Source organism: Natator depressus, chromosome 6 (genome assembly GCF_965152275.1).
Source record: "Natator depressus isolate rNatDep1 chromosome 6, rNatDep2.hap1, whole genome shotgun sequence".
Lineage (NCBI taxonomy): Eukaryota > Metazoa > Chordata > Testudines > Cheloniidae > Natator > Natator depressus.
This window is the reverse complement of record NC_134239.1, coordinates 103,165,348-103,191,118: the sequence shown is the minus strand read 5'-3', so window position 1 is coordinate 103,191,118 and position 25,771 is coordinate 103,165,348. Positions and strand designations below refer to the sequence as shown.

Here is a 25,771-nt window from a genome sequence, read left to right as displayed (position 1 = left end):
GATGGAAGGGGTGGGTCTGTCTGAGCAATGGGAGTCAGAGGGGGAGGAAGAAGATAAGAGAGCAAAAGAGAGAAGGAATGGAGTTATGTGGAGTGGAGTTATGCAGAGCCTTCTGGGCCCAAACCCTACCCATATGGTACCCATATGCTGTGGGTGCAGAGGGCCCCTGACACAGCTGAATTGGCATGATTCCTCTACATGAGGAGAGCAGCACGTCTACACAGCAGATCATGCACACTCTTTGTGCCAGAGCTAACTCTCTGGGGGCAGGATGGTGACAGGCAGCATTTGGGGCAGGCTGGGGTTGGAACATCCAATGCTATGATGATTCTCGCAAAAGAGGCATGATATGGAGCCTATTCCAACCCTTTTGCTGAAGTTGAATGGAAAAAAAGGATTCCTTCCACCTCCCTCTCTGAAGGGCCCCAGCATCTAGTCACGTCACTTAGCTCTGGGCCATGGTGATTTGGGATTGTTTGTTGTTATTTATTTGTTTAGCAAGGACAATATAACTTGTGACGCAGGATCGAAAGCGCCTACTTGTTTGGTTATGATGACACCTCTGCTTTAGAGTGCAGTTGTCCGGTAAAAATGTGACCTTGCTGTCAGAGCCCTGGATGTGCATGAAAAGAGAGACCTATTAGCAGAGAATGAGTGAGAATCAAATCTGGACTCTCGTCAGTAAGGAATCAGAATGTCCACAGCTTTCTGTTACTTCGAGCCTGTCTGAAAATTCCTAGAAGTCAGGAATTTGGCTTTGGCTCCCTCATCCTTGGTCCTGTGAGTTCGATGAGAGAAACATGACTTACTAGTAAAAAAACTCTCTCTATTTTGGGCCCCATACCGTTTCTCTCTGCAGGATGAGTCAGTGGTTGGAGCTGCTGCCAACGCTGTTGTTTCTGCACTCGCTGGGACTCTTGTCATAATATTTAGATAAGCGGAGAGCATCAATATGGATTTTTTTGCAAGTGGGTGGGATTGCTTAACCCATACAGAAGACGCAAGAGAGAAAATAAGAGCCGTCCCAAAATTCATGATCCCATATACCCCCCATTACACACTCTGCAGGTGATGAAACAAAAGAAAAAGGGGGAGAAGGACACTAAGAAATTACCTTCATGTCTAGGTTGTATGAGGCTTTCTATCATACAAAATGCCATCCAGCTACCTTGCCATGTGCAGTCAGACAATGCGGTCGCCATACATCCACAGCACACAGACACCAGCCGCCAAGCAAGTACACTGGATGATGGAGTGTAAAACCGCAGAGCAACATGTCAGGAGTTCAACTAGCCCGGGGCAAAGAGAGCCATTGGGGGAAGGTCTGTGTCATGGTACTTGACTTGTCTGTGGCACTAATGTCAAAGCATGGATAGGTAACAGAGTGGCTGAGAAGGGAGGTAGGGCCACTGTGGCTCTGTTCTTGCAGCTGTCAGCTGTTTGGTGGCTTGGCACAGATCCCTTGGATGCACAGGGGTCATAGCACTGGCCTAAGGCTGTCACTGCCTGTGTGCCAGCTATCACTGAAGACAATAATCAAATATCAGCCTTGTGAGATCTGGCATAAAACAGGGTTGAAGAACTTCAAGCCTCCAACCTTTTACTTAGGCAACTGTTGTGGGGTACAGCTTGCATATTGTACTCCTTAATAGTCAGATTACCACTCCCAGCATGATCGAATACATACAAAATCAAGGGTAACTCTCCGCCCTTAACTTTCCCTCTTTTGCTTCTGTGGTGCTTGGAGTCTGAGATCAATGCAGGCAGTAATCACATGTGTTATATACCCTGTGGAACTTTGCACAGCAGGATAAATGAGAATAAAGGTGAGTCCTTAAATCCACATTTCCTTGCTTTTGTAGGTTTTACTCAGGCTCTTAAATTTAATGGTAATCAGAGAAAACATGCCACGTCTCAATGGAAATATGAATGGAGACTGTCTTCACCGATTTTGACATATCCCTCCGCCACTGTAAAATCAAGCATCAGGGCTGTCTCCTCTGCCCTACAGACAAAGTCTATAAAGGTTGCTTAGAGCAGTGGTAACATATTGTAGCTGGAACATGAAATACTTTAAGTTCCTGGGACCATAGTGATGTGCCTGTGTGCCTGGCTCTGATGCACCACTGCTGCTCACATTCTATGCGTCTGTACTTGCCATAACCCCTACCAGAGGGTTATGTTCTCCTTTAGCTGCAGTCTAGTGATCCAGAGATCAAAATGGAGAGTGCAGAGTTACACAGGGGGCTGGCAGAGCAGAGTTCTTAGCCTAGTAAACTGGCACAGACACCTAGAGTGATTGGGAATGAATGGTGGTCTAGAGCAACAAAAGGTTATATGGCTCCCTACATTATGTGCGTGAAAGAGAGACTCTGGGGCAAGAGGGGTGGGCATTTCCCAGTGTGCTTAGAGCAGTACAAATGCTACAGGCCTGTCAGTGCCTGACATCTCTCCCAAGAACCCAGGCTTTTCTCTTCTGTTAGACCTTGCACACAGCTTTACAAAGTAGCAGCCGTGTTAGTCTGTATACGCAAAAAGAAAAGGAGGACTTGTGGCACCTTAGAGACTAACAAATTTATTTGAGCATGAGCTTTCGTGAGCTACAGCTCACTTCATTGGATGCATTCAGTGGAATAGGGACATTCCATTCAGTGGAATAGGGACATTCCGTTCAGTGGAATGCATCCGATGAAGTGAGCTGTAGCTCACGAAAGCTTATGCGCAAATAAATTTGTTATTCTCTAAGGTGCCTCAAGTCCTCCTTAGCTTTACAAGTGTGACTCCTCACCCCAATTTTGAGAGAGCCCGTTATTTTGCTTATGGCGGCCTACAAAATACTTGGCAAAAGTCGGTTGCAATCGAACAGCCAGGAGAGCACCTAAAAAGGGACGCAACGTAACAGCCCTAATGAGAGGCCCTTGTGGATCCTGCAGAGCTGATGGAGATCTGAACCAATGAGACTCAGTCCAAGGAACAGGGACTCACCAGCTTTCAGCTATCAGAACAGGGTGACCAGATGTCCCTATTTTATAGGGACAGTCCTGATATTTAGGGCTTTTTCTTATATAGGCGCCTATTACCCCCCACCGCTGTCCCGATTTTTCACACTTGCTGTCTGGTCATCCCGTATCAGAAGTTCTCTTTTGGCACAGTTGCACCTGGCTCTTGTTTCGCTATTAGAAACCCCATTGCTAACGAAGTCATTTCCACTGGACTAGCAGCATTAACCAGCTGTTTGCTTTTTCAGCCTTGTGCATTAATTCCTCTAAGGAGCCACCTTCCTGGGTCTCTCCCACTCCCTGTAAGCTGCTTTTAAGCATCTTGGGAGGGTAGCGACCTGCCTTTAAGGATTAACCAACAGGGCACTGCTGCAAGCCCATCAGATTTTTTTCTTTCTTTAAATGCAACCTCTCCTTATTTCTCCCAAACAGGTGATTATCTAGGAGACATATTCACTCCTCTGCTAATGCCAGAAGGAGGAATGCTGTCCCCGCTGCATGCTCCTTTCTTCCCCCTCCCCCAAATCCTATGGGAGACACACGGCTGGTTTTAATGTTGGGGCTTAGTGTACATTTGAGGAAGGAAGGAGACAGGGTGGAAGATACACTGTACAGCATGCTCCCATCCAAGTGGATATGTGAAATGAACTTGGGCTCTTTGAGCCCAATTGTCCACCAGTCAGCGCCTTGTATAGTCTCATATACCGTACCTGCAGAGATTGAATGCAAAGCAGGCATCAATCACTGCCATTCCAACTGGTAGCATTTTACACCCTCTTTGCTCACGTGTAAATGAGTGCACAAGGTGTGGGGGCAGCAGAGAATCAGCCCTTGTGTCTGCACGGCCCTGAAAAGCCAGGGATTTAGCACAGGCTAGGGGTGGGTGACCAATGGGAACATGGGCCTGCAGAAGTGCTGCTGTCAGGTGAGGGAGCAGATGCGCAGAAGTGAAACTGACCAGTATCTTTTTTGTTGTTCAAGCTGAGTGCACTACAGAAAGTAACCTAATAGTGTAAAGGGTGAAAAGGGCATGGCAGGCCAGCTCCTCAGCTAGTGTAAATGGGATTAACTCCATGGAAATCAACAGTTATCTTGCTTTACACCATCTGGGGATCTGGCCCAGCAACTTTCATCTTCAATAATCAAAGACAAGTAAGAGTAACACAGAGGGGGACATGTGAATGTTTTCTTTGATTCATTTTTAAACTGACAGTGTTTTCTTAATCCCTTGGGGCATTTCCACTACATCTTATTGCCCAGAAGTGCCCTCACCTGAAGGAAGCAGAAGAAAGTCTGCTTTACTCACTTGTAACTTCTCCCATTTAGCAAGAGATAAATTAGCTGGGTCTGCGAGGTGAAATTATTATAAGAGGGCTAAAAGAGAAAAAAAGAAATCAAGCCCATTAAATTTAAATGTCGCTTCTAGTGGATTCACTAAAATGTGTTTTCTCCTCGACTGAAAATATGCTAAGGACTCCTGGTCAGTATAAGTCAAGGTGCAGATCTGACCCTGGACACAAGATGGTTGAATGTCACTTGCACATTTTCAAGATTTTGATTTTTACAGTTTCTTCTTATCCCCTGGTACTAGGCAAGCAGAGGATGGCTACAAAGATCACGGCCACAACAAACACCCAGAGAAAAACAATAGGTCATGAAGAGTACAGTCTGTACAGTAGCATGAGTGAAGACGAGCTTATTCAACTGGCCATAGAACAGAGCTTGACAGAAGATCCCTCAGGTCAGTCAGCTGCCCAGAGTCATCAGAAATCGGTCATGACAGCCCCTGGAGAGCCACCTACGTTGACTCGTCCTTGCTCTCATAACCCACCGAACCAGATTAATCCTTGGCACAGGTGAGTGTGTGAGTGAGCTGGAGCTGTCACAAAGCCCACAGTGGAAAATGGCTTTCTAAACAGGTTTACAAACCAGCACGGAAACTCGTTTAACAGACCAGCTTGTAATTAATTTACAGTGGTCAGCTTCTGATCTCATTGCTGCTGGGGAAGGTCCACTGGAGTCAGCGGCATTACTCTGGCCTGACACCATTGTCAATTAGATTAGAACTCGGGCCCGAATGTCTGCTAAAAGTTGTGTATCTTTGCAAAACACTGGACCAGTCCTGCAACCTTTTCTTACCTAAAGAGACCTCACTCAGGTGGCAGCCTCATCGCTCCGCAGGGAGCAGAGTGCTTTCCCGAGTTAGTTCTAGTCAGGTGAGCCTTGCAGAATTTTTATGAAAAAATGTGGAATGGTTCTGATTTCCCCCCACACACACAAAAGAACCAAACTACGTATATAAAACACACGGCTATAAACACGACTGAGATGTCACAAACGTATTGCTTTTGTTTACTTCGGCACAAATTCTGAGCTCATGTACACCCAGGCGCACCCGAGTAATTCCGCATCTAGGCAGACCCCTCTTACCACACAATGTCGCGCTCGGTGCCAACGCCTAAGCAGCCCACTGGGTTACAGGAACCTGCTGTTCTAAAAAGCAAACATTTGTGATTTTCATTTTTAAAAATGAAAAATTCTCAAAAAAGATGGAAAAGGTCATTAAAAAAATCCAAATAATCAAAAAATAAAAGGTGTGTTTCAAACCCTGCAAAAGAACAACAATTTGTATATATTTTGTGTATTTTCGACAGCTGTAATTGTAATCTTCTGATGCCACGTTTATTACAGGCCCCCAAACAATGTGATGGGTGTCGTGGGTGTTTTATGTACACAGAGTGAAATCCTGGCAACATTTCCATTCATTTAAATGGGGCCAGGATTGTACCCACTGTGACTGCTGTAGTATTACAAGATCCGGTGGAGGTACTTCTGTGCGGCGCCTGATCTAAGACCTGTTGTGGGGCCTGGTCATGTTGCTTAGCGTCTGAAGTGGGGATCTGATAGGGGGCAGCTTAAGGGCAGATCTGTCAGCTTTGGCCCTGCACTCCGAAGGGTCCCTTGCCTCCTGCTGATTTTAGCACAGGACACCATCTGCTGCCTTGCACACTGACTGATGCTCTCCCACCTCTGCCTGAGCTCAGCAGTTTAGAGCTCCTGTGCTCTGCAAGGGCACAGCCTGCCCACCCTATTACTAGGGAGGTATGGGAGCCTGCACGAAGGTTTGTGGCCCCCGGTCTTTAGCTGGCCTAGGACCTTGGTAGGGTAAGGTCCGGCATGAGGCCCGTTGCTGAATGCACAGTGCTAATGACCCTATTTCAACCCCTCACCAGGCTTCCTCATCTGACTGTGCTCTCAGATCCTCCTTTCCTTGAGGTGAAGAATGTCATCTAGCTCTGTATCTTCCTCCTGTGTAGTGTGGGGGGGTTAACCTCATTGTTGTCTTATATGGTCATTCAAATCCCCTGACACTTCCTCAGTGGGCCAAAAATAATTCAGAGCTGAGAGAGCAGCTGAGTTCTGCACAGAGCAAGCCGTGGCCATCTGCTTTCATTCAAAGCCTCGGCGGCAGGCTCCTTCTCTCTGTGTGTCTCTTTTGGCTCCTGCCTTTATTAAGGGGCCTGAAAATGACCTGCTTCTCATATGCAGAGTATTTCTCTTTATTTCATTCGTGCCATCGCTACTCCAGGTTGGCAGCCCAGTCCGGAGGCCAAGCTCCAGGGTCATCTTGGGGGGTCAGACGAAGGTACAACGGCAGCCTGTTCATCACCCCCCAGCCTGTGTAAGTGTCTCCGTCTCGCTGTGTCTTGCTCCAAATTAGCCTTGTTGTCTGTCTGCCCTCACTCGCCAGTTGGAGGCTTTTGGGTGGCGGGGGTTGTGGCATTATGTGTGTTGGGAGGAATGCATAGTACTGCCTGAGGGAATCTTATTCATTTCCTCCCTTGTCCACCCTGCCTGCCCTCTCCTGCCCACTCCCGAGCCCTCTACACACACTCAGTCACTCCTGGGCTATTCAGCCCTACGGCTCCCCGCACTCTACTGCACATGTGCAGGCTTCTGTGGGTCCCTAGACGTCCGTGAGATGACAGGGGAGAGAGGAAAAGGGATGTGTGTGTTGTGGTTTATTTATACACACTGGCTTCCATGTCGCAATCACAACGGAATCAGGCGGGTGTTATTTTTAACTGCGTCATGAAGTTCAGAGTTCGAGCCTGGGAAACAGGAACATAAACATGTCAAATGGCATCAAATCTGAGTGAAGAAGCCTGATCCTTATCAATGCGCTTGGTCAATGTGTTCAGGACGGCTTGAGCCTCATCTGTTCACTGTACAGGGCTCCTATGTGCAGGGGTACATGTCCTCTCCCATGCTCTCAAGAGGGGCCGTGGTGTTCCTCCTCGCGGGCTGTGGCTCTGACCCTCAGGGGGAAGCTGCCATTGCAGGCTGGACTTCTTCCTTGTGAAAGAGCGTAATCGTGCTTGGCTGAGTACAGGTACTGTTGGGGAAAACTGCTGGATAGGTTAGATAGAAAGATCAGACAGGGAAGATGTAGCAGGGGGAGGGGACCAAACTGTGCCCATACTCCTGTGAAAGTGCTGGGGGGAGGGAGACCACCTGCATGGTGTCTGCATATCACAATGCCTGTGAGGATGTGTTGAGGAGAGTGCACTGAGCACTCACTGCAGAAAGAGGCAACCTAAATTACCCTGCCCACCTGCTTGTGGGTGCTAGCAGGAATGTGATTGGGTATGTGTATGTGGGGAGCCTTGATCACACCCCCAGTTAAGCTGGCCATGCCCTTACAAACCCCCATATGCTCAGGGAGAGCCAGTAGCATCATTCTGCCTGGGGCCTGAATGGTGTGCTGGGAAGAGAAGATGCTTCCTGCACCATTTGTGCTCCAGCCCACCTGCTCTGGACTACTCAGAATAGACCCCATCCCGAATTGCTCTTGCAGTGGGAATTCAGCCGCCTGCTACCTGCCTTAGAGATGCAGTAACTAGTCTGAGCAGTTCACAAGATTCAGGGTTTTTTTTAAAACTGCCCGCTTCCTTCCTGCTCCTGCTGCAGAAGTTGTCCTCTTTCTGACAGAAACCAAGCAGCAGAGTGTTTATTCTTTTATAAAAAGAAAAGGAGTACTTGTGGCACCTTAGAGACTAAGCAATTTATTTGAGCATAAGCTTTCGTGAGCTACAGCTCACTTCATCGGATGCATACTGTGGAAAGTACAGAAGATGTTTTTATACACACAGACCATGAAAAAATGGGTGTTTATCACTACAAAAGGTTTTCTTTCCCCCCACCCCACTCTCCTGCTGGTAATAGCTTATGTAAAGTGATCACTCTCCTTACAATGTGTATGATAATCAAGGTGGGCCATTTCCAGCACAAATCCAGGTTTTCTCCCCCCCCTCCCCCACCCCACTCTCCTGTTGGTAATAGGAAAGGAGTACTCGTGGCACCTTAGAGACTAACCAATTTATTTGAGCATAAGCTTTCGTGAGCTACAGCTCGCTTCATCGGATGCATACTGTGGAAAGTACAGAAGATCTTTTTATACACACAAACTGTGAAAAAATGGGTGTTTACCACTACAAAAGGTTTTCTTTCCCCCCACACCCCACTCTCCTGCTGGTAATAGCTTATCCAAAGTGATCACTCTCCTTACAATGTGTATGATAATCAGGGTGGGCCATTTCCAGCACAAATCCAGGGTTTAACAAGAATGTCTGGGGGGACGGGGGGGAGAGAAAACCTTTTGTAATGATAAACACCCATTTTTTCATGGTCTGTGTGTATAAAAACATCTTCTGTACTTTCCACAGTATGCATCCGATGAAGTGAGCTGTAGCTCACGAAAGCTTATGCTCAAATAAATTGCTTAGTCTCTAAGGTGCCACAAGTACTCCCTTTCTTTTTGCGAATACAGACTAACACGGCTGTTACTCTGAAACCTATTCTTTTATACTGACCAGCTGTGCTGCAGGCCAATCACACAAGGGCTCCAATGAGACACTCATTAAACTTTCTGTGCTGCAGTGGAGTCTGCTTGGCTAGTGCATCTTGGGCCTGGTCCAGCAAACCCCTTACTGACACCAGTAGTTTTTATTCAGAGAACTACTCATGGGAATGAAGACTACTCACCTGGGTGAGGGGTTTTCAGGAAGGTGCCTTTAGGGATTTTCTAAAGAGCTAAGGGGCAGATTTTCAAGAGCTCAGATACCATATAAATACTTTAAAAAGGACCAGTTTTTCACAACTGTTCTGCATTCAGCAGCTCCCATTGTGATTCCTACAGACAGATTTTCAAAGGAACTCAACATTCGGAAAATCTGGCCACTTATTTTGGTGCCTAAGTGGAAACTGAGCATTTTTTAATACCTAGTCCTTACTGTGTTGTGTTTGGTGGAGTTTCATTGGGGTAGACAGCTTTTCTCTTCCCCTCCTTAACTCAATGGACGTGATTTCAGATCTTTACACAAAGGTTCAGGTGTTGATCTGAACTACATTGCTGACTTCTTAGAAACTGGACTAGCTGTCTTCTCAGAAGAGGCTCTCTTGTTAGGTTCCCAGCACTTTCTGCTTTCCACAAGAACAATCCCTCATGGTATTTCAGTGTTTCTACTTCTGGGCTCGTTTCTTTTACACAATTAAGCAAACTTGTGCAAACCTCAGAAAAGTTTGGTGCAGGTTAGGTGTGAGTTTGGAGCAAAGCATTGGAAAGAGGTTTCTGGACAGGTTTGACCATCCCGAGTTACCTTTTAGAGGAAAGCAGTATATGGGAGTACAATCACATAGTACTATAGAGCTAGTGTCCATTGCAGCCAGTGCACCCCAGAGCCACCAAAATCTTGCCATTTTAGTTTGCATAAGTGGGCCCTAGGCTTTCACAGTCCGTCTTGGTTTTAAAAAAAAAAAAGCTTTACTGTAATGCTGCAAAATGTCATTGGTTTTCAACATTGTTTTAAAGAGAGCTGGATCCTGTAGTGGAAGCAATCAAGGAAGGAGATGAAAGTGCCTTGCTCAATATGATGAAATCAGGGAAGAACCTTTCCGAACCTAACAAGGATGGTTGGCTACCACTGCACGAAGCTGCCTACTATGGCCAAGCAGGCTGCCTGAAAGTGTTGCAAAGAGGTTAGTAAAATAAAAACAACGGATTACAAATGGAAGAAAAACTAAAAATATCAGCCAAAAAGAAGAAAATATAACCACTCCCACGTTCTGTTCACGGCATACACACAGTGACAGATTAATACTCTTGTTGAAAGGTTGCACTTGTAACACTACTTTATTTCTTAGATAACACACAAGAACCTAAAACCACAGGGGGACAAAGCAGGCTGCTCCCTGAAACAGAGAGGCACAGCTCACTCCACCTTACTGTAGGCTAGCTGGCTGCAGACTGAGTGCTGCTAGGCCCAGATCACACACTTTCCTACAGACTGCAAGCAGGGTCAGGAAAAATCCTGAAATTTAAAGTGACAAGCTACAATTTTAACAGAGTTTTAATACATCACACCAACGTTTGTTCAGTTCCTTGCAAAAAGACCCTTTACTCAAGCTTTGTACATGTGTATGAATTTCACCTATTTGAATAAGCAGCTTGCAGTCTGTACATAATAAATAACAGTTAAGATCTTAAGTGCTGATTGATATCTGTCGCTATTCTGGGTTGATGTAGGCTTGCCCCATATTATCAGTTTCTTAGGGTATAAAATAGTGGTCTAGATCCTGAGCTGGTGTAAATCAATGTAATTCCAGAGAAGTCAGAGAAGCTACACCAATATACTCCAGCTCAAGATCTGGCCTGGCCTCTGTTTGCTAATAGTTAATAATGGGGCTACTGGTTTACTTTTGGTTTCAATTTCCCATTGGAGAACAGTTGCTCAACTGCTTTTTGAATCACCAGTTGCTATAGTCAACCTACATTTCTAACATTTTAACCTAATTTAGTGTCCGACCTATTATTCTCTAACCTATTTTATAGTCAATCTACAGGATGTTCTCAACCTACTTTGACTTTGTTTATTTGGGGGAGGGGAGGGGACCCTGAAGGATTTTGAAGGGTTAAAGTGCCTCGAAAAAGAAAATGCAGTGCACAGATTTTGGGCATCACAACGCATGGATCTAAACACTATGCTCCAAGATGTCAAGTCAAAGGGCATGCTGCATACCCATGGTCAGTAGGAGCACTGCTCTGGGGTGCACTGGCTTATGCTCTAACCCTTCCGGTTTATTTCTATTTCATCCAATAAATGGCACCGCCAGCACTGGCAGATACAAGTTGCACCTTTCTGATCCTCATGCAGACTCCCATCCTCTGCCTCCCCTCCCGCTGAAGACAGCATCATCACCCTTCCCCAGGCTTTCCATTGGGGCATGGCAGCTTTACATTGTGGCTCGGACTTCACTGGAGCCTCACCAGCAGAGTATGCCCAAGGGCCGCACTGAGTCATCCTGTTCTCAGGGAATACGTTGGCCACATCTTGCTCCTATCCAGTGCCAGTCACCTTTGCCGCTTGTGCTGATTGGTTATGAGCCCCTCAGTGAGAGAAGCTGGACTGCAGACACTCTGTGCAGTAACATGGTAAATTTTCCACCCCTTTGGGTCCTGGATTACCCCACCAGAGATGATGGTCTAGAGAGGGGCCTGAGTTTACATCCAGATTTGGCTTCATAGCCAAACTTCCCCCAAAGCTCAGGATTGTTCGGATTTGGTGTTTCACTTTATTCCATGATACAGGCAGGCCCAGCCCGAGTCCTCAACTTTGAACTTGAACTTTGAACTTTGTACTCATCTGTACTTGATCTGCACTTCGAGGGGCTTGGCTGTTGTGTTCTGCTTCAGATCCATCGCTAACATGCTGGTTAATTTCTCCATCAGTGAGATAAGGTGCCTCTTACTGATAACCAGAAAATGCATCACCTCTAAGGCTGAGTGTTAGCCAGCATGTATTGTTATGACTGTCTAAATCCAGGCCAGCTGTATAGATGAAAGCACTTTAATGTGTCAGCAAACTCATTCATGCATTTTTTAGCACAGCGTTGATTTCTGATGCCATATTTACTGCAGCGTTAATATATGGAGTGATATGTAATGTCATGTGATTTTATTTTCCTCTTTTTAAGAATCTTTCTTATCAGAGAGTTTTGGGTGGTGTTGCAGAGAATAGTGGAATCTGGTCTGGATGGCATGGCAAAGCCATCTCTTAGGTAATTTCTTAGCATTTGGTGTTTCATGTTTGAAATCATCATAGGAATGTAGAGCTGGAAGGGCCTCAAGTCACCTAGTCCATCCTCCCCACACTGAGACAGGACCAAGTATACTTAGATAATCCCTGCCCCAGAATGATTAGCAACAGAGTTCTCAGTCTCAGAGTTAGACAACATATGCTATATGCCTTACTAACTATGGAACAATGACATCTCATTAGCATACCCGGGAACCATTGATCAGCGTACGCTTCAGGAAGAGACAGCGCTGTACATAGCAACAAGCAGGGGAAACCTGGACTGCCAACTTTCTTTGCTGCAAGCCGGGGCTGAACCTGATATTGCAAACAAGTCCAGAGAGACTCCACTCTATAAAGGTAAATGGCCTGATTTTCAGAGGTGCTGAGCCCCCTAGATTTCAACTTGAAGTGGCAGGTGTTCAGCACCTCCAAAGATCAAGCCCATGTTGTTTCTATATGAGTATGTATGTGTCTTTTTAAATACAAAATTCAAAGCACTTATTAGATATCAGAACAAAAATAATTGAGAACACGTCAGTCATTCACTTATAGTGTGGGCACAGGCACAATGTACAGTATTTACTACAACAGAGCTATGCTAATATGAAAAAATGCTATAAGGTATCCTGGGTACGCTACATTGTTGCTTTGTGTTGAGCACACTTTATTCAGCAAAGCCACACAAAATCCATGGAATCAGAGTTTGGAGAAGGAAAAGTTCTCTTAGGTCATCAGGTCCATCTCCTTGTGAACGGATGGTTCCCCATGGTACATTTTGTAGTGCTCTGTCTAGTGCCCATGGTACTCATTCTAGTGCTCTGACTAGCCTAGTCTTAAATGTATAGGCCCAGATTTTACAAAGTGGCCACTCTCTTTGAGTGCCTGGATTTATGGACACCCAACTTGACACTGGATTTTGAAAATCTGGCCCAAAATAGGCTACCAGATTTAAGGGACTGTTTCACTTTTCAGTAAATATAAAATATAAAATACAAAACATAGCATATGGAAGCACACCCAGCCTTAGAAAACTGTTACGAAAATTTACTAGTCTCAGCACAAAATCTGCTTACCCACAGGTGGCAGTGTATTACCGAGGCAGCATATTACCTATTTCTTGATGGGTCCCTTTAACTTTCTTGGCACCAGCTCCACTGGGCATGGCTGCCAAAGTCTTTCAAAGTCAAAATGATCTTAAACTCAAACTTTGATAACCAACAGATTTCTTCCCAGTGCTCCTCCTGGCTGGAGGCATTTCTCACTTCTCTTCCAAGGCCTCGCAAGGAGAACCCAGCTCACTCCTGCTCCTTCTGTGAGTGAGGGTTGAAGGCTTACTAGCAGAACAATCTTTCCCTCTGCCTTATGTGATGCCCTTCTCCAAGGGTTTTATTTTGACTGGTTGGAGGCTTGATTGGGAGAGAAAGGAGCATTGCCCCACCCTTCATTACAAGGCTCCTGGTGCCTTAAAGAGACAGTCATATCTTCTCAGCAAGACTCAGTCTTAGCCCAAGACCTCTCCCCCTCCCCCCCAGCCATCTCCTCCTCCCCCCCAGCACCTCCTGGCCGCCGGCAGCCCCACCGATCAACTCCTCCCCCTCCCTCCCAGTGCCTCTGCCCACCATGGATCAGCTGTTCCACAGCATGAAGGAGGTGCTGGGAGGGAGGGGGAGGAGCGGGAATGGGACACGCTTGATTAAAGCTTTTTACAAAAGGAAAGTTGGGGGTGGAACTGAGTGGGAAGAAGCAGGGCAGGGGTGGAGCGGGGGCAGGAAGAGGCAGGGTGGGGATGGGGGCTTGAGGGAAGGGGTGGCGTGGGAGTGGGGTCAGGGGCAGAGCAGGGGTTGAGTACTCCCGGGGCAAAGAAGAAGCCGGCACCTGTGCCTGTGATTCTAGGTACCTCAGGTTCTAGCATGTTGTAATGGGGCACCCAGAACTGTGGCACCCAGAGTTAGTGACCTCTTGAAAAGTTTGGCCTAAATGACCTGCTTTTTGTTGAAACAGCCTGTGAACGCAAAAACGTCGAAGCTGTAAGGATGCTGGTGCAGTACAATGCTGATGCAAACCACCGATGCAATCGGGGATGGACTGCTCTCCATGAGGCTGTCTCCCGGAATGACATAGAAATAATTGATATCCTGATCAAAGGGGGAGCCAAGATTGAAAGCAAGAACACCTATGGGATCACCTCTTTATTTGTGGCTGCCGAGGGTGGGCAGTTAGATGCTTTGAGATACCTTGCCAAGTGTGGTGAGTACAGTGGTGCTGTTCATTTGCTTTATATATTATGGCCTAAATATTCAAAAGTATCCGCTAATTTTGGTTGGCTCAGTTTTTCAGTAGCCAACTGGAGATGAGACCTAGTTTTCAGAGGTGGTGAACACCTGTTGCTCCCATGGAAGCTTCTAGCAAGAACAGTCCACATGGGTGAGAAGGGGGTGCTGCTGGTTAGAATACAGGTGCACAATGATTGTGCTTCTTCAGTATCAATGGACACTCGGTTTAGAAGCAATTTGGTGCCCTTACTTGTGCGGCAATGATAACACAAAAGTTTTTGTGACTGTCACTGTACATGTGTATCATAAAAATCCAGTGACAGAAGAATAGGTCACAGACAGGGAAAGATAAGAATAAGGTCAGAGTTAAATGTTAGCCAAGCACGGTCTGCTCATGAACATTCGGTAAGATATGACTTGAGCAAAGCTAGTTCTCCTCAAATATTATATCACTTTGTCCTGTTTTCCATAATGTTGAAGGTTCACAGTATGCAATGCTTTTGTAGCTATGTCAGGATATTACAGAGACAATGTCAGTGAGGGAATATCTTTTATTGGACCAACTTCTGAAGTGAAATAAATAGATATTACCTCATCCACCTTGTCTCTCAGAAGGTCACAGGGAAGATATTTTTTCCCATGGTCAAGGGACTCCCTCTTGTGGCATAGGGTAGTTCACTGAGGCTCTATTGTAGCTTTTAGCCATAGCCCTGAGTAGGAGTTTTGGAGCCACAGGTCTCCAGTGGGAGCAATGAGGGGCACAAAGCCTCCTAGAGCTCCACATCGTGCAGAGAAAGTGCAGCATTGTCCATCTGTAGGAGGGTGCAGCGTACACTCCCTTTCTCGGACAGCCAGCTCTGTTGGCTGACGAGGTGGTAGGAGGGACCTTAGCTTGGTTCCTTCCCTCCCTATCCCTTTTCAAGTGGCTTGTGCTCCAGAAGGCAAGGATCAGTCTTTGAAATCTATGTGATTTTTGTCCGACCCTTTAGCAAGGGGCACAGAGGGGAGAAGACTTCTGGTACCTACCACACTTGTACACCTGCGCTGGGGCTGGTCACCTTGTTATCCCCATTTTACAGAAGGCAATACCATACTCACCATTCCCACCTCATAGGGGTGCCAGGAGGATTAATGAGGAGGTGTTTGCAAATCACTTTGCAGTTGAAAAGCACTAAATACGTTTCTTAGTGTTAGGGAGGCGGGAGGATTTTAAAGTCCCTAGGTAAGGCCAAATCCTGCTCTCATTACTCATGTGAGGAGTTAGTCCCTTTGAAGTTACCATGTCTATTGTTGTGAGTAAGGCAAGCAAGATATGGCCCAGGAAGAATATATTTCTTAGTCAGTCGGAGGAAGAATAAGAATATTTTGATTCTCATAATGAGTCAAGAAGTCACATCTCATATTACTTCCCCCCCAGAAAGGCCTTTTAGAATCCAGCTCTCTCCTGTAGTCCCATGAGTCTTTGTGCTCACTTCTTCTCAGGTGGGTTCATAACCTTAAAATCTCTCTTACACATGCACCAGAGCAGATTCCTGGCACTTCATGATGCATGTAAAACCAACCCTTTGGCTTCACCATCCCTTACAAAGAAATGATACCCCGGCCCCTTTCAGCTGTGAACAGGCCAGCAAATACAAGGAGACCATGCTTAAGCCTGTCGTTAATGTCCAGTGCAAACAACGAATTTTATGTAGTTTATCAAATAATAAAGATTCTCAGCTGGTATAAATTGGTGAGGCAACATTTAAGTTAATGGAGCTACACTGATTTACACCAGCTGGGAATCAGCCAATATGTGATGTGTCGGTGTGTTTGTATAGATAGATATAGTGGGCCTGATTCTCATTTACACTAAGGCCACTTACACCACTCTAGTCACGTAAAAGGACCTTAAAAGTGGATGCAAATATAATTATACTAAATATAATTTAATCTGTCTCCTTTACACTGCCAGAGCAGTGCAGCCTTCTTAGAGTAAAGGAGAATCAGACCCAGCATATAGAAATATATTGATGAAATAAGAACTAAACTGCAATGAAGATAAGAAAAATCTCTAAAGAAAGATATGTGGCTGTAAAAATACAGATTGCAGTTATGGCTGATAGAGAACAAAAGATATTGCTGGCTTTCCAGTTCACTTTTTTCACAAGTCAGCTTTATGCGACATTGAAAACTAACCAGTTATTCCATCGTGATTTAAAACACTGATTTGAATATGATTTGTGGTTCAACTCAATTACATGTTAGTATTCCCTTAAAGTTCAGTTTTGAGGAAAGTCCAATAAAAGTGCCCAATATTTCCCAGCCATAAAAGACCTGCTGAGAATCTCAGTAATAATATAATTGTATTTTTACAATAAGCAATGTTTGCCATAAATAAAAAAGAAAGATTTCATTTATTTCTCATTAAGAAAGTAGCCCTGTTTTGTGTTTTGTCATTGAAATTCTCCTGGTGTTTCGAGCTACAGTATCTTTAAATTGCCAAACAAAACACAGATGTTTCAGCTAGGGGGGAAATGTTCTCTTTGGCAGGGAGTTTTCACGGCCAAACAAAAGACTGATTGGCTGTACTTTTTTTTTTGTTTGTTTCTTATCAGAGTGTGGGAAGCAGAAAACCAATGGATTGTAATTCTCTTTTAGGGTACCCATAGATCAGGCAGCCTGAAGGCAGAGTGGCACTGTGTATTACAATCGAAGCCCCGGTTTGGAAATTGACACAGGTTTTCAGGTCCTAAAACTGTGCCACAAAAATAGCTACATTTCAACATGGTTGTGGCCCAACAATATTTTATCAGGGTTTATTCTTGCTGGTGCGCACATTAAACCATGTAGTGACTAGAGCTAGTCAATACAAAAAATAAAATGCAAAATCCCTACCATGTTACAGAATCATCTTTTAGCCTGGATATATGCACAAGGATTAAAACATGGTTCTTCAACACAGGGTTATATAATATGGGACTTTCTCTGTCCATTCAGGCAAGAAAAGGCCATGTTATAACATGATTTCTCCTCAACCATATTTAACAGTGGTAAAGAAGATGGGGAGGATGGGGCTGGGGTCGTGACCAGAATCTAACTGTAGACACCCTTTGTGGGTATTATCCTATGGGTACTGCTGTTTAATCTCTCTTCCTATGTAGTGTATTACCACTTATATGCAATGGTTTGTCCTTGGTGGAGTGGCTGGCCCCAGGGAATACCCTGTTACACGCAGTCCCTCAGCACTGGGGAAAACATTTACCTCATAGCAAAAACACAGTGAAGAAGACATAAGCTGTTCTTTTATTGCCTTGCCCACATTCTCACCCCACCCCAGCAAATAGTGCTAGGAAAATATGAGCAATCACTTGACCTTACTGACAGTTTTGTAGTTGAAACCTTAGGTAAGTCATGGAGACTTGGGCTGTTGATCCAAAATATGTTACATCTGATTCTAGCCATTTAGCTCTTCAATGTTTTTTGTGCTCTTAGGAGCTGATATCAACACTCAAGCCAGCGATAGTGCCTCTGCTCTTTATGAAGCCTGTAAAAATGGACATGAAAAGGTGGTGGAGTTTCTCTTGTCCCAAGGTGCAGATGCTAACAAAGCCAATAAGGATGGGTTATTACCTCTTCATATAGCATCCAAAAAAGGCAACTATGAGTAAGTTTTTGGTGTGTTTTTAATCACTTTATTGTATCATTTCACCCTGTAGAAAGGAATTCAGATTTTTTATTAAATTAATGGCCCAGATCCTCACATATTTACGTCAGTATATCTCCATTACAGTCAATAGAACAACACTTATTTATACCACCTGGGAATCTGGCCCTATATTCACAGAGTTTGGGTTTCAAATACTAAACTCAAGGGTGTGTTTGCTGGGATGGCATAAGCCAGTCATAGGGCCTTCCCTTCCACACCAGAGATGGATCCTGCTACCTCAGCTGAGATATTACTTATTAGTGGTGGGCCTTCAGAAGCAGAACATGCTGCCCAACTCTTCAGTGTGTTCAGATTTTATCACCATTTATAGAGAACAATAACTCAGAGGCTGACAGGCGAGGAGTGGATAAATGACAGGCGAGGAGTGGATAAATGAATCTCTATGGCATTACAGAGACCACAGCTGGAATACTGTGTCCAGTTCTGGTGTCCGCACTTCGAAACGGATGTTCAGAAGTTGGAGAGAGTTCAGAAAAGAGCTACAAGAATGATCTGAGGTCTGCAGAGTATGCTATAAATTATAGTAACAGTCTAAATAAGATCAATCTGTTTTGTTTAAACAAGAGAAGGTTAAGAATTGATTTGATCACCTTCTGTAAGTGGGGAAAAGATTTCTGATAGATGGCTCTTTAATTTAGCAGACAAAGGCATAACAAGTTCCAGTGGTTGAAAGCTGAAGCTCGACAAAACACATTTTTAATAATGAGAGTAATTAACTATTGGAACAACTTACCATAGGATGTGATGGATGTGTGTGGCCCAACAATATTTTAGCATGGTTTATTCTTGCTGATGTGCACATTAAACCATGTAATGACTAGAGCTAGTCAAATAATGCCAAAAACCAATGCACTTGAAGTGTTTAAATCAAGGTTGGATATCATTCTAAAAAATATGCTCTTGTTGTAGAAACCACTTGGTGAAATCTATGCAGTTATGCAGGAGATCAGACTAGGTGATCCTAATCATTCCCTCTGGCCTTAAATTCTATGGATCTATTAATTTTTCCATCAAAATCCCCAAAATAAATAGTAGAATCAGAAACTAAATACAGCTGCAAAATGCGTGTATGGATTTTTTCCATTTCATAGCGCATGAAGAACAAAACCTTTTTGACAACACCATGCCTTTTATCCAAAGATCTCCGTGCACTTTGCAGACATTAACTAAACTTCTCCATATTACTGTGATGTATGTAAGGATTATTATTTTCTGTAACTGTACCGTTGTGGAGGCTGTATGTGCTAGGAGGCATCCCGGAGTGAATTTATGTAACTGATGTATATATTGCTATCATGTGGGTAGGAGTAGCTATTATAGCCTTTTGCTGGCATGACTCAGAATTCTCTCTGGGGTTTAAGTTAAAAAGAGATTTTCTTAAAAACAAACGTATTTTAAACTAGAAAAGGATCAGAGGCAAAAACCCAGTTCCAGTCCTCCTTCCCTAAACTCTGGAAAAGTGGCTCTGAATCTGAATGCCTATACTAAACCTGAACCAGACCTCTCAGTCTGAACACCCCCAAAACCTGGACAAGTTTAACTTCAGTTCCAAAGCTCTCCAACTTGAGTCCAACCCCACTTTCAAAATAAGGGGCCTGATCCAAATCTCTCACCAGTCATTGCTGATTCCCAACAGTGCAAATGAGTTCAGAATTAAGTCAGAAGTCTTAGTTCCTTCACACTTAAAAGGTTGAACACATTTTTTGGTTTATAACTGCTGTGAACTGAAGTGAAACAAAAGTATCCTTTCTTTAGCGGCCAAAATCAAATATTTATCCAGATGACAAAGCTTTACCCCAAGTGGCCAGTCGTTCCTAATTCCTTTGGTATTCAGTATAATAACACCCTTCATGGTGACCTCTCTTTATATTCCTGCGGATTTAATATGTAATTCTCCAGGAATTCCACATTCAGACTTGCTGCCAGAACACGGAGGCTTCATAACGTCAAAAAGCCAAGAATGTGGTCCCAGGGCTCAACATTCAACTCTTATTGCTTGGTGTTTGTTTATTTTAAATGATGCCTTGTCAATATTAATGTAAAATGAATTTTGTTGGCATGGAATTCATAATTGTGTATCGTCGGTGTCATGATCATAGCAAGAGGTCACTTAACCCCTTTCTTCCCAGTGCTCAGGAGTGGTGGTGGAGAAGGGCAGAATTTGTTTGTGATTTATTTTGATTTTTTAAAGATGGCAGTCAATCACTAGGTGCATTTTTATTGGTATCCTATTATCTACAGCAGCTGGGAGGCAATGCAGCCCGCAGTGGCATTGGAACAATTTGTATAGTGGGGTGCTGGAAGCCATTGAACAAAACTGAAAACCCTGTATATGATGAAAACCATTTCAAGCCGGGGGCGCTGCTGCACTCCCTGTGTCCCCAGTTCAGGCATCCCTGGTCTCAGGTGGCAGAAAGGGTCAGGTGGTAGGGACCATGGGGAATCCAGCATCACTTCCAGTGTGAGTATGGCACTTGGGTAGCCCTGTGAAGGAGGTGGCCTTGGGTGGCCATGTAAAGCAGTAATTGGCTTTGCTTGGATGTCTCTCACTGGGAAGAACCCTCCACCTTTGAATAGGAAGTACAGTCTGCAGCCTTGGAGGCACGGTCATGCTGAACAGAGCCCTTGGGGGTCAGAAAGAGAGATGGGCTCCAGCTGCAAAATTAGGTTCCTGATACCGATTTTAGTGTTCCCCATCCCCAATCCTAAAATACATGCAGGGGGCTTTGGATCTGGGCTTTGGGTTTGACACTTCAGCAAGAGAGGGGACATTTGCAAAATTCAGATCCAGAGCCAAGTACGGATTTCAAACACCCTCGGAGTTCAGGATTCTTCAGGCCCCTCTCAATCAGATACAGAGAGCTGGGTTGAGCACATTCAATTCTGGAGCAAGAGACCTTAAATCTTAATAAGACCCAGTAAATCACAGGATGACTAATGCTGGCACTTGCGTGGTGTAATCACAGTGCTGCATGTGCTTTTTTCGCTTTTATGGCTATTATGAAGCATTTGTTGGTGATGAATGATAGCCATCTAAGCAGCACCCAAATCGCCTGGATTCTGGTGAGCATCTTTGTTACATGAGGTCAGTCTCTGCTTTGAGAAAGACTCTGGGTGGAAATTTCCTCTGTAGGCTTTGGATCTTTTCCTTAAATAAAGACAAAACTTCTTCAGGTATATAAATAATGGTGTAGCTATAAACTTGCCATGGGAGACATCATAGTCCAACATGTAAATAGGCATATAAGGTTCTGCATGTCTCCAACTCTCATTTTAGTCCGAGTAGAGGAAGCTTAGCACCATTCAGGAGCAGCTAAGCACATGGCATCATCAGATGCTTTAAAAGTTATAATAATTAAGTTGGATTTATCCTGTAAATATTCTGATCATGGGATATGCTGAGCAGCTGCCATTGCAGTCAAGCTAAAGATGGCCAGTACCTTGTAGAAGGCACCCAACGTCTTGCAGAATTGGGCCCTAAATGGGTTTAAATGGACCCTAAGGGGGTTTAAATGTTTATTGTTTATTTGTTAGTTATGATGGCTTAGGAGGCTCAAGAGCTGAGTGAAGGATTGGGTTAGTTATTAATTAGTACTTATTCACCACCTGCTGTATAATTGCTGCGCAGGGATGGACCCAGGCAACAAGATTCAGATCTAGATTTTCTCAAAACACACACAAATTCTGGGGGTATTTAGCAGAGCTAGTCAGGAAATCTTTATTTCCCAGCAAAAAATTTCACTATACATGGTTATACTGAAATTTTTCAGGTTTTTGTCAAAAGCCCCAGACCCAAAAGTGGTGGGGGTTTTTTTTGTTTGTTTGTTTGTTTGTTTTTAATGTTGGCATTTGGTTGTTGAGACCAGAAAAATTTTGGCCAGTCAGGCAAAAAAAATTCAGTTTTACTGAAAACTTTCAATTGATTTGCTGATTTTTCTCTGGTTTTGTTGCTAAAAATTTTCATTTTGGGAGTTTTCAGCAGACCCTCACTATCTTTTTTTTTTTTTTTTTTTGTCATCACAAACAGACATTTCCCATGAAGATGACCATTTTGACAGAAAAAAGCATTTTTTCAATTAAAAAAATTTGTTTTTCAAATAAAAAGTTTTGACCAGTGTTTTAGATCTGTTTAGAGCTAGATGTGTTTCGATCAGGAATTTTGGCTTGATTTGTTAGAGAAGGGGGCCAGATAGGAAATTTGAAGCAGGTTCAGATTCTGAACCACACAAAAGCTGGGGTGTTCTGATGTACGGCTTTAGCTCAGGCACTTCTCTAGTGCTAAGTATTACTAATTATCCTGCCCACAGTATGACCATTATTTATTATTACTTGTTTTTATCCAAATCAGTGTTTACATCCCTAACTATCTTAGTTCAAATAAGAGAGAAAAGTTTAATGCCGTCTGATATAGTGTGTTAGTCGTCCATATCTCCGAACAAGCTTGCACACTTTTCAGAGACATTCTGAAGAACTAGCTAGCATCTCGGGTACATGTAGCAGTGCCTTCTATGAGCTGGAATCAACACTGTTTATCTGTGTGTCAAAGACCACATGCTGCTATCACTTAACAGAGATTTTTCATTAGCTCAAGTGGCACAGGCTTAGGCTTTTGCTTTTGGCACAGGATAATCTAAATTCTGCTCCCCTCCCCCATTGGAAAATTCCAGATAGCTACAATGCAGCATGGGGACTGCTAGAGCTGGGTGAAAAATTATTTGCACCTTTAGACCCCCTTCTAAGGAGAATTTTGCATCATATTCAATGTCTTTTCATTCACTCTTTACAAACCTTCATGTATTCATACACCTATTTATGGAAGATACATTTGAGGCCCATGAGGAGATTAGTTTAATCCCAAAATTTGTTTCACAAATGAACTAAATCTTTGTTGGACAACAGTAAGTTATAACAGTTGGGTTGTCTAGTTCAGAGAAGAGAAACTGTGTCATGTGATTGAGCTCAGGTAAGGAGTTAGAAATAGTGAACGCACAAGGGAATACTTGCTGCGTCCAACAACCCATAGGTTGAAGAATGTTCACAGAAAACGTACGTCAGGTTTGAAGCGTGAATATATTAATAAAAAACCCAGTCTGCTATTGATTTTCTCTTCTGTGGTGCTCATCACTATTAGTAACCAAATGCCTCACAGACTTCAATGAATTTAGACTCACAGGGTAAGTGTACGCAGCAAGTAGACACCCGTGACTGGCCCATGCAAGCCAGCTCGGGCTCTCAGGGCTCAGGCTGTGGGGCTGTTTCATTGCTGTGTAGAAGTCCGGGCTCAGGCTCGCACCCAGACTCTGTGAGGTGGGAGGAAAGTATTAATTATCCTCATTTTAGAGAGGACAATACTGAGGCACTGAGATTAAGTGACTTGCACAGATTTCTTGAGACCTCAGCCTAGCGCCGTGACCAAAAATCCCACCTTCCTGTCTGTTTGCAGATGATTTATAAGAAGGAAGAAGGGCTAAACTCACTGAATAAAATGTTCATTGCAAATTGCGTGTCCATAGTAACAACCATGAAAACCTAAAAGCAACCATGGATTTGTTACTATATGTTTAATACTCATCACACTTTTATTGTTAAGGCTGTAGGATGATGGCAGCTCTATTTGAGTTGTTAAGGAAGCACCGTTGTTTCCAATAGAAATTCCTGTTTACTGAGGTTTATAATTTTGCTGTACATTTTTTTTCCTCTGGGCTAATGCTTGGCAATCTGCCTGGAAAATGGCTTTGGTTCTTTGTTTTATTTTAATTCCTAATTGTCCTTTTGGCTCATCACAACCAGACCAGCTTGGGTTGACTCCGATAGCCCCATGGAGTTGCCCCTCCCCATACCCACAGAGTGAAGGGCTCCAGAGGGGTGCCCAGTGCAGGGAGTTGGATTTGGTACCTGAACTGTAACGCTGGCTTCAATCCTGGGACCTGAATATAACCCTCCCGAGATGAGCTCAGAACTGAGCTTCTGGCTTTGCCCTCTCCCTCTCGTTCGAAGCATTGTGAAAAATCAATGCATAGAAATGCTTCAGGGCCAAAACTAATCCTAATTTTTAAGGACTAGGGTGAGACCTAATGTGGGGGCAGATTATCCTACATCTGCTGGGTTCTTACTCCTTCCTCTGAAGCATCTGATGCTGGCCATTGTCAGAGGCCCCTTGGACCACATGGATGTTGTGTCTGACCCAGTCTGGCAGTTCCTCTGCTCCTAACCCCACCCTGTCAGGATGAAAATGCACTGGCTGAGTTGTGGGGGATAACACGGCTCATGCCTGTGTTATCAATCCTTCACTTTCATGAGCAGCTGGCTTACTCCTGTGTCTCACTATTATTTGCTGTAGATTGTCTAAGGCTAACAGCTATCCACTGAATCCCCTACCTGCAGGATAGTCAAAATGCTGCTCCCTGTGACCAGCCGCACTCGGGTCAAGCGCAGTGGCATCAGCCCGCTCCATCTTGCGGCTGAGCGCAACAACAACGACATCTTGGAAGAGCTAATTGAGGCCGGCTATGATGTGAACACCACCCTCTCCTATGAGAGAGCCCGGCTCTACGAGGACAGGCGCAGCACCGTCCTCTACTTCGCCGTCGTTAACAATAATATCTACGCCACGGAGCTGCTGCTGCAAGCTGGCGCCAACCCCAACGTCGATCTTATCAACCCCCTGCTAATCTCCATTCGCCACGGCTGCCTGAAAACCATGAAGCTGCTTCTAGACCACGGGGCAAATATTGATGCGTACATTTCTAGCCATCCCACTAGTTTCCCAGCCACCATCATGTTTTCAATGAAGTACCTCAGTCTGCTTAAATTTCTAATGGATCTGGGGTGTGACGCCGACTCCTGTTTTAAGTGTCAGTACGGAAATGGCCCACATCCTGTGCTGGATCATAGAAGGGACAGATTGGATGATACCCCAGTGAACAAACAGCCAAACATAGTACAGGTAAGTCCAACGAATCTAATTGATCTATGATATTTATATGGCCACCATTAACGTAGTCTCTGAGCCCCTCACACTCTTTAATGTAATTATCCTCCCAAATCCCCTATGAAGTGGGGCAGGGCTCTTCTCCCCATTTGACAGATGGAGAACTGTGTCACAGAGAAGCTAAGTGACTTGCTGAAGGTCACACAGGAAGTCTGTGGTGGAGCTGGGAATTGAAACCAGATCATCAGCTAGTGCTCTAACCACAGAACCAGCCTTCCTACGTAGGCATTGATACCACTCTCTTTGCCTTGGTATTTGAGCCATAATGAATTAAATTACCTTGCTAGGTAGCACTCCCTGTTTCGTCTGGGGTTTGGGCAGAAGAGATCTGCCTTGAAACATTTTCTATTTTAGACTTTTTCAATTAAAAATTTACTGGTAAACTTTGAACATCCATTGCATGCTCTATTGGGCTCATCCCCCAATGGTCCATTGGATGTGTGGTCTATTGTTCTAATGTTCCACTGTGTGCCAAAAGAGTGTGCTCTTTTAGTGGTCTGTGCCAGTGGTTCTCAGGCCAGCCTATGCCAAGAGGGGCCACGCTGCTCTTTTCTGGAGCGGGGTGGATGTTTTGACTCTACCCTTTTGATTAAAATCAAATTTGGTTTCTAGCCCTTGTAGCTGGGAGAGTAACCTAGTGAATGTTCATAACTGCAGTAATC

At 44.4% G+C, this 25,771-nt stretch overlaps 1 protein-coding gene across 1 annotated transcript in view; it reads left to right on the top strand.

The window, feature by feature from the left end:
* Positions 1-25,771, top strand: part of ASB2 (ankyrin repeat and SOCS box containing 2) — a 39,925-nt gene that overhangs the window by 3,279 nt on the left and 10,875 nt on the right. Inside the window, exons 2-8 of the mRNA XM_074956162.1 lie at positions 4,591-4,855; positions 6,589-6,681; positions 9,871-10,037; positions 12,338-12,493; positions 14,138-14,383; positions 17,884-18,055; positions 24,503-25,064. Of these exons, the coding sequence (XP_074812263.1) occupies positions 4,602-4,855; positions 6,589-6,681; positions 9,871-10,037; positions 12,338-12,493; positions 14,138-14,383; positions 17,884-18,055; positions 24,503-25,064 (1,650 nt within the window). The 5' untranslated portion in view covers positions 4,591-4,601. The remainder of the gene's footprint in view (positions 1-4,590; positions 4,856-6,588; positions 6,682-9,870; positions 10,038-12,337; positions 12,494-14,137; positions 14,384-17,883; positions 18,056-24,502; positions 25,065-25,771) is intronic.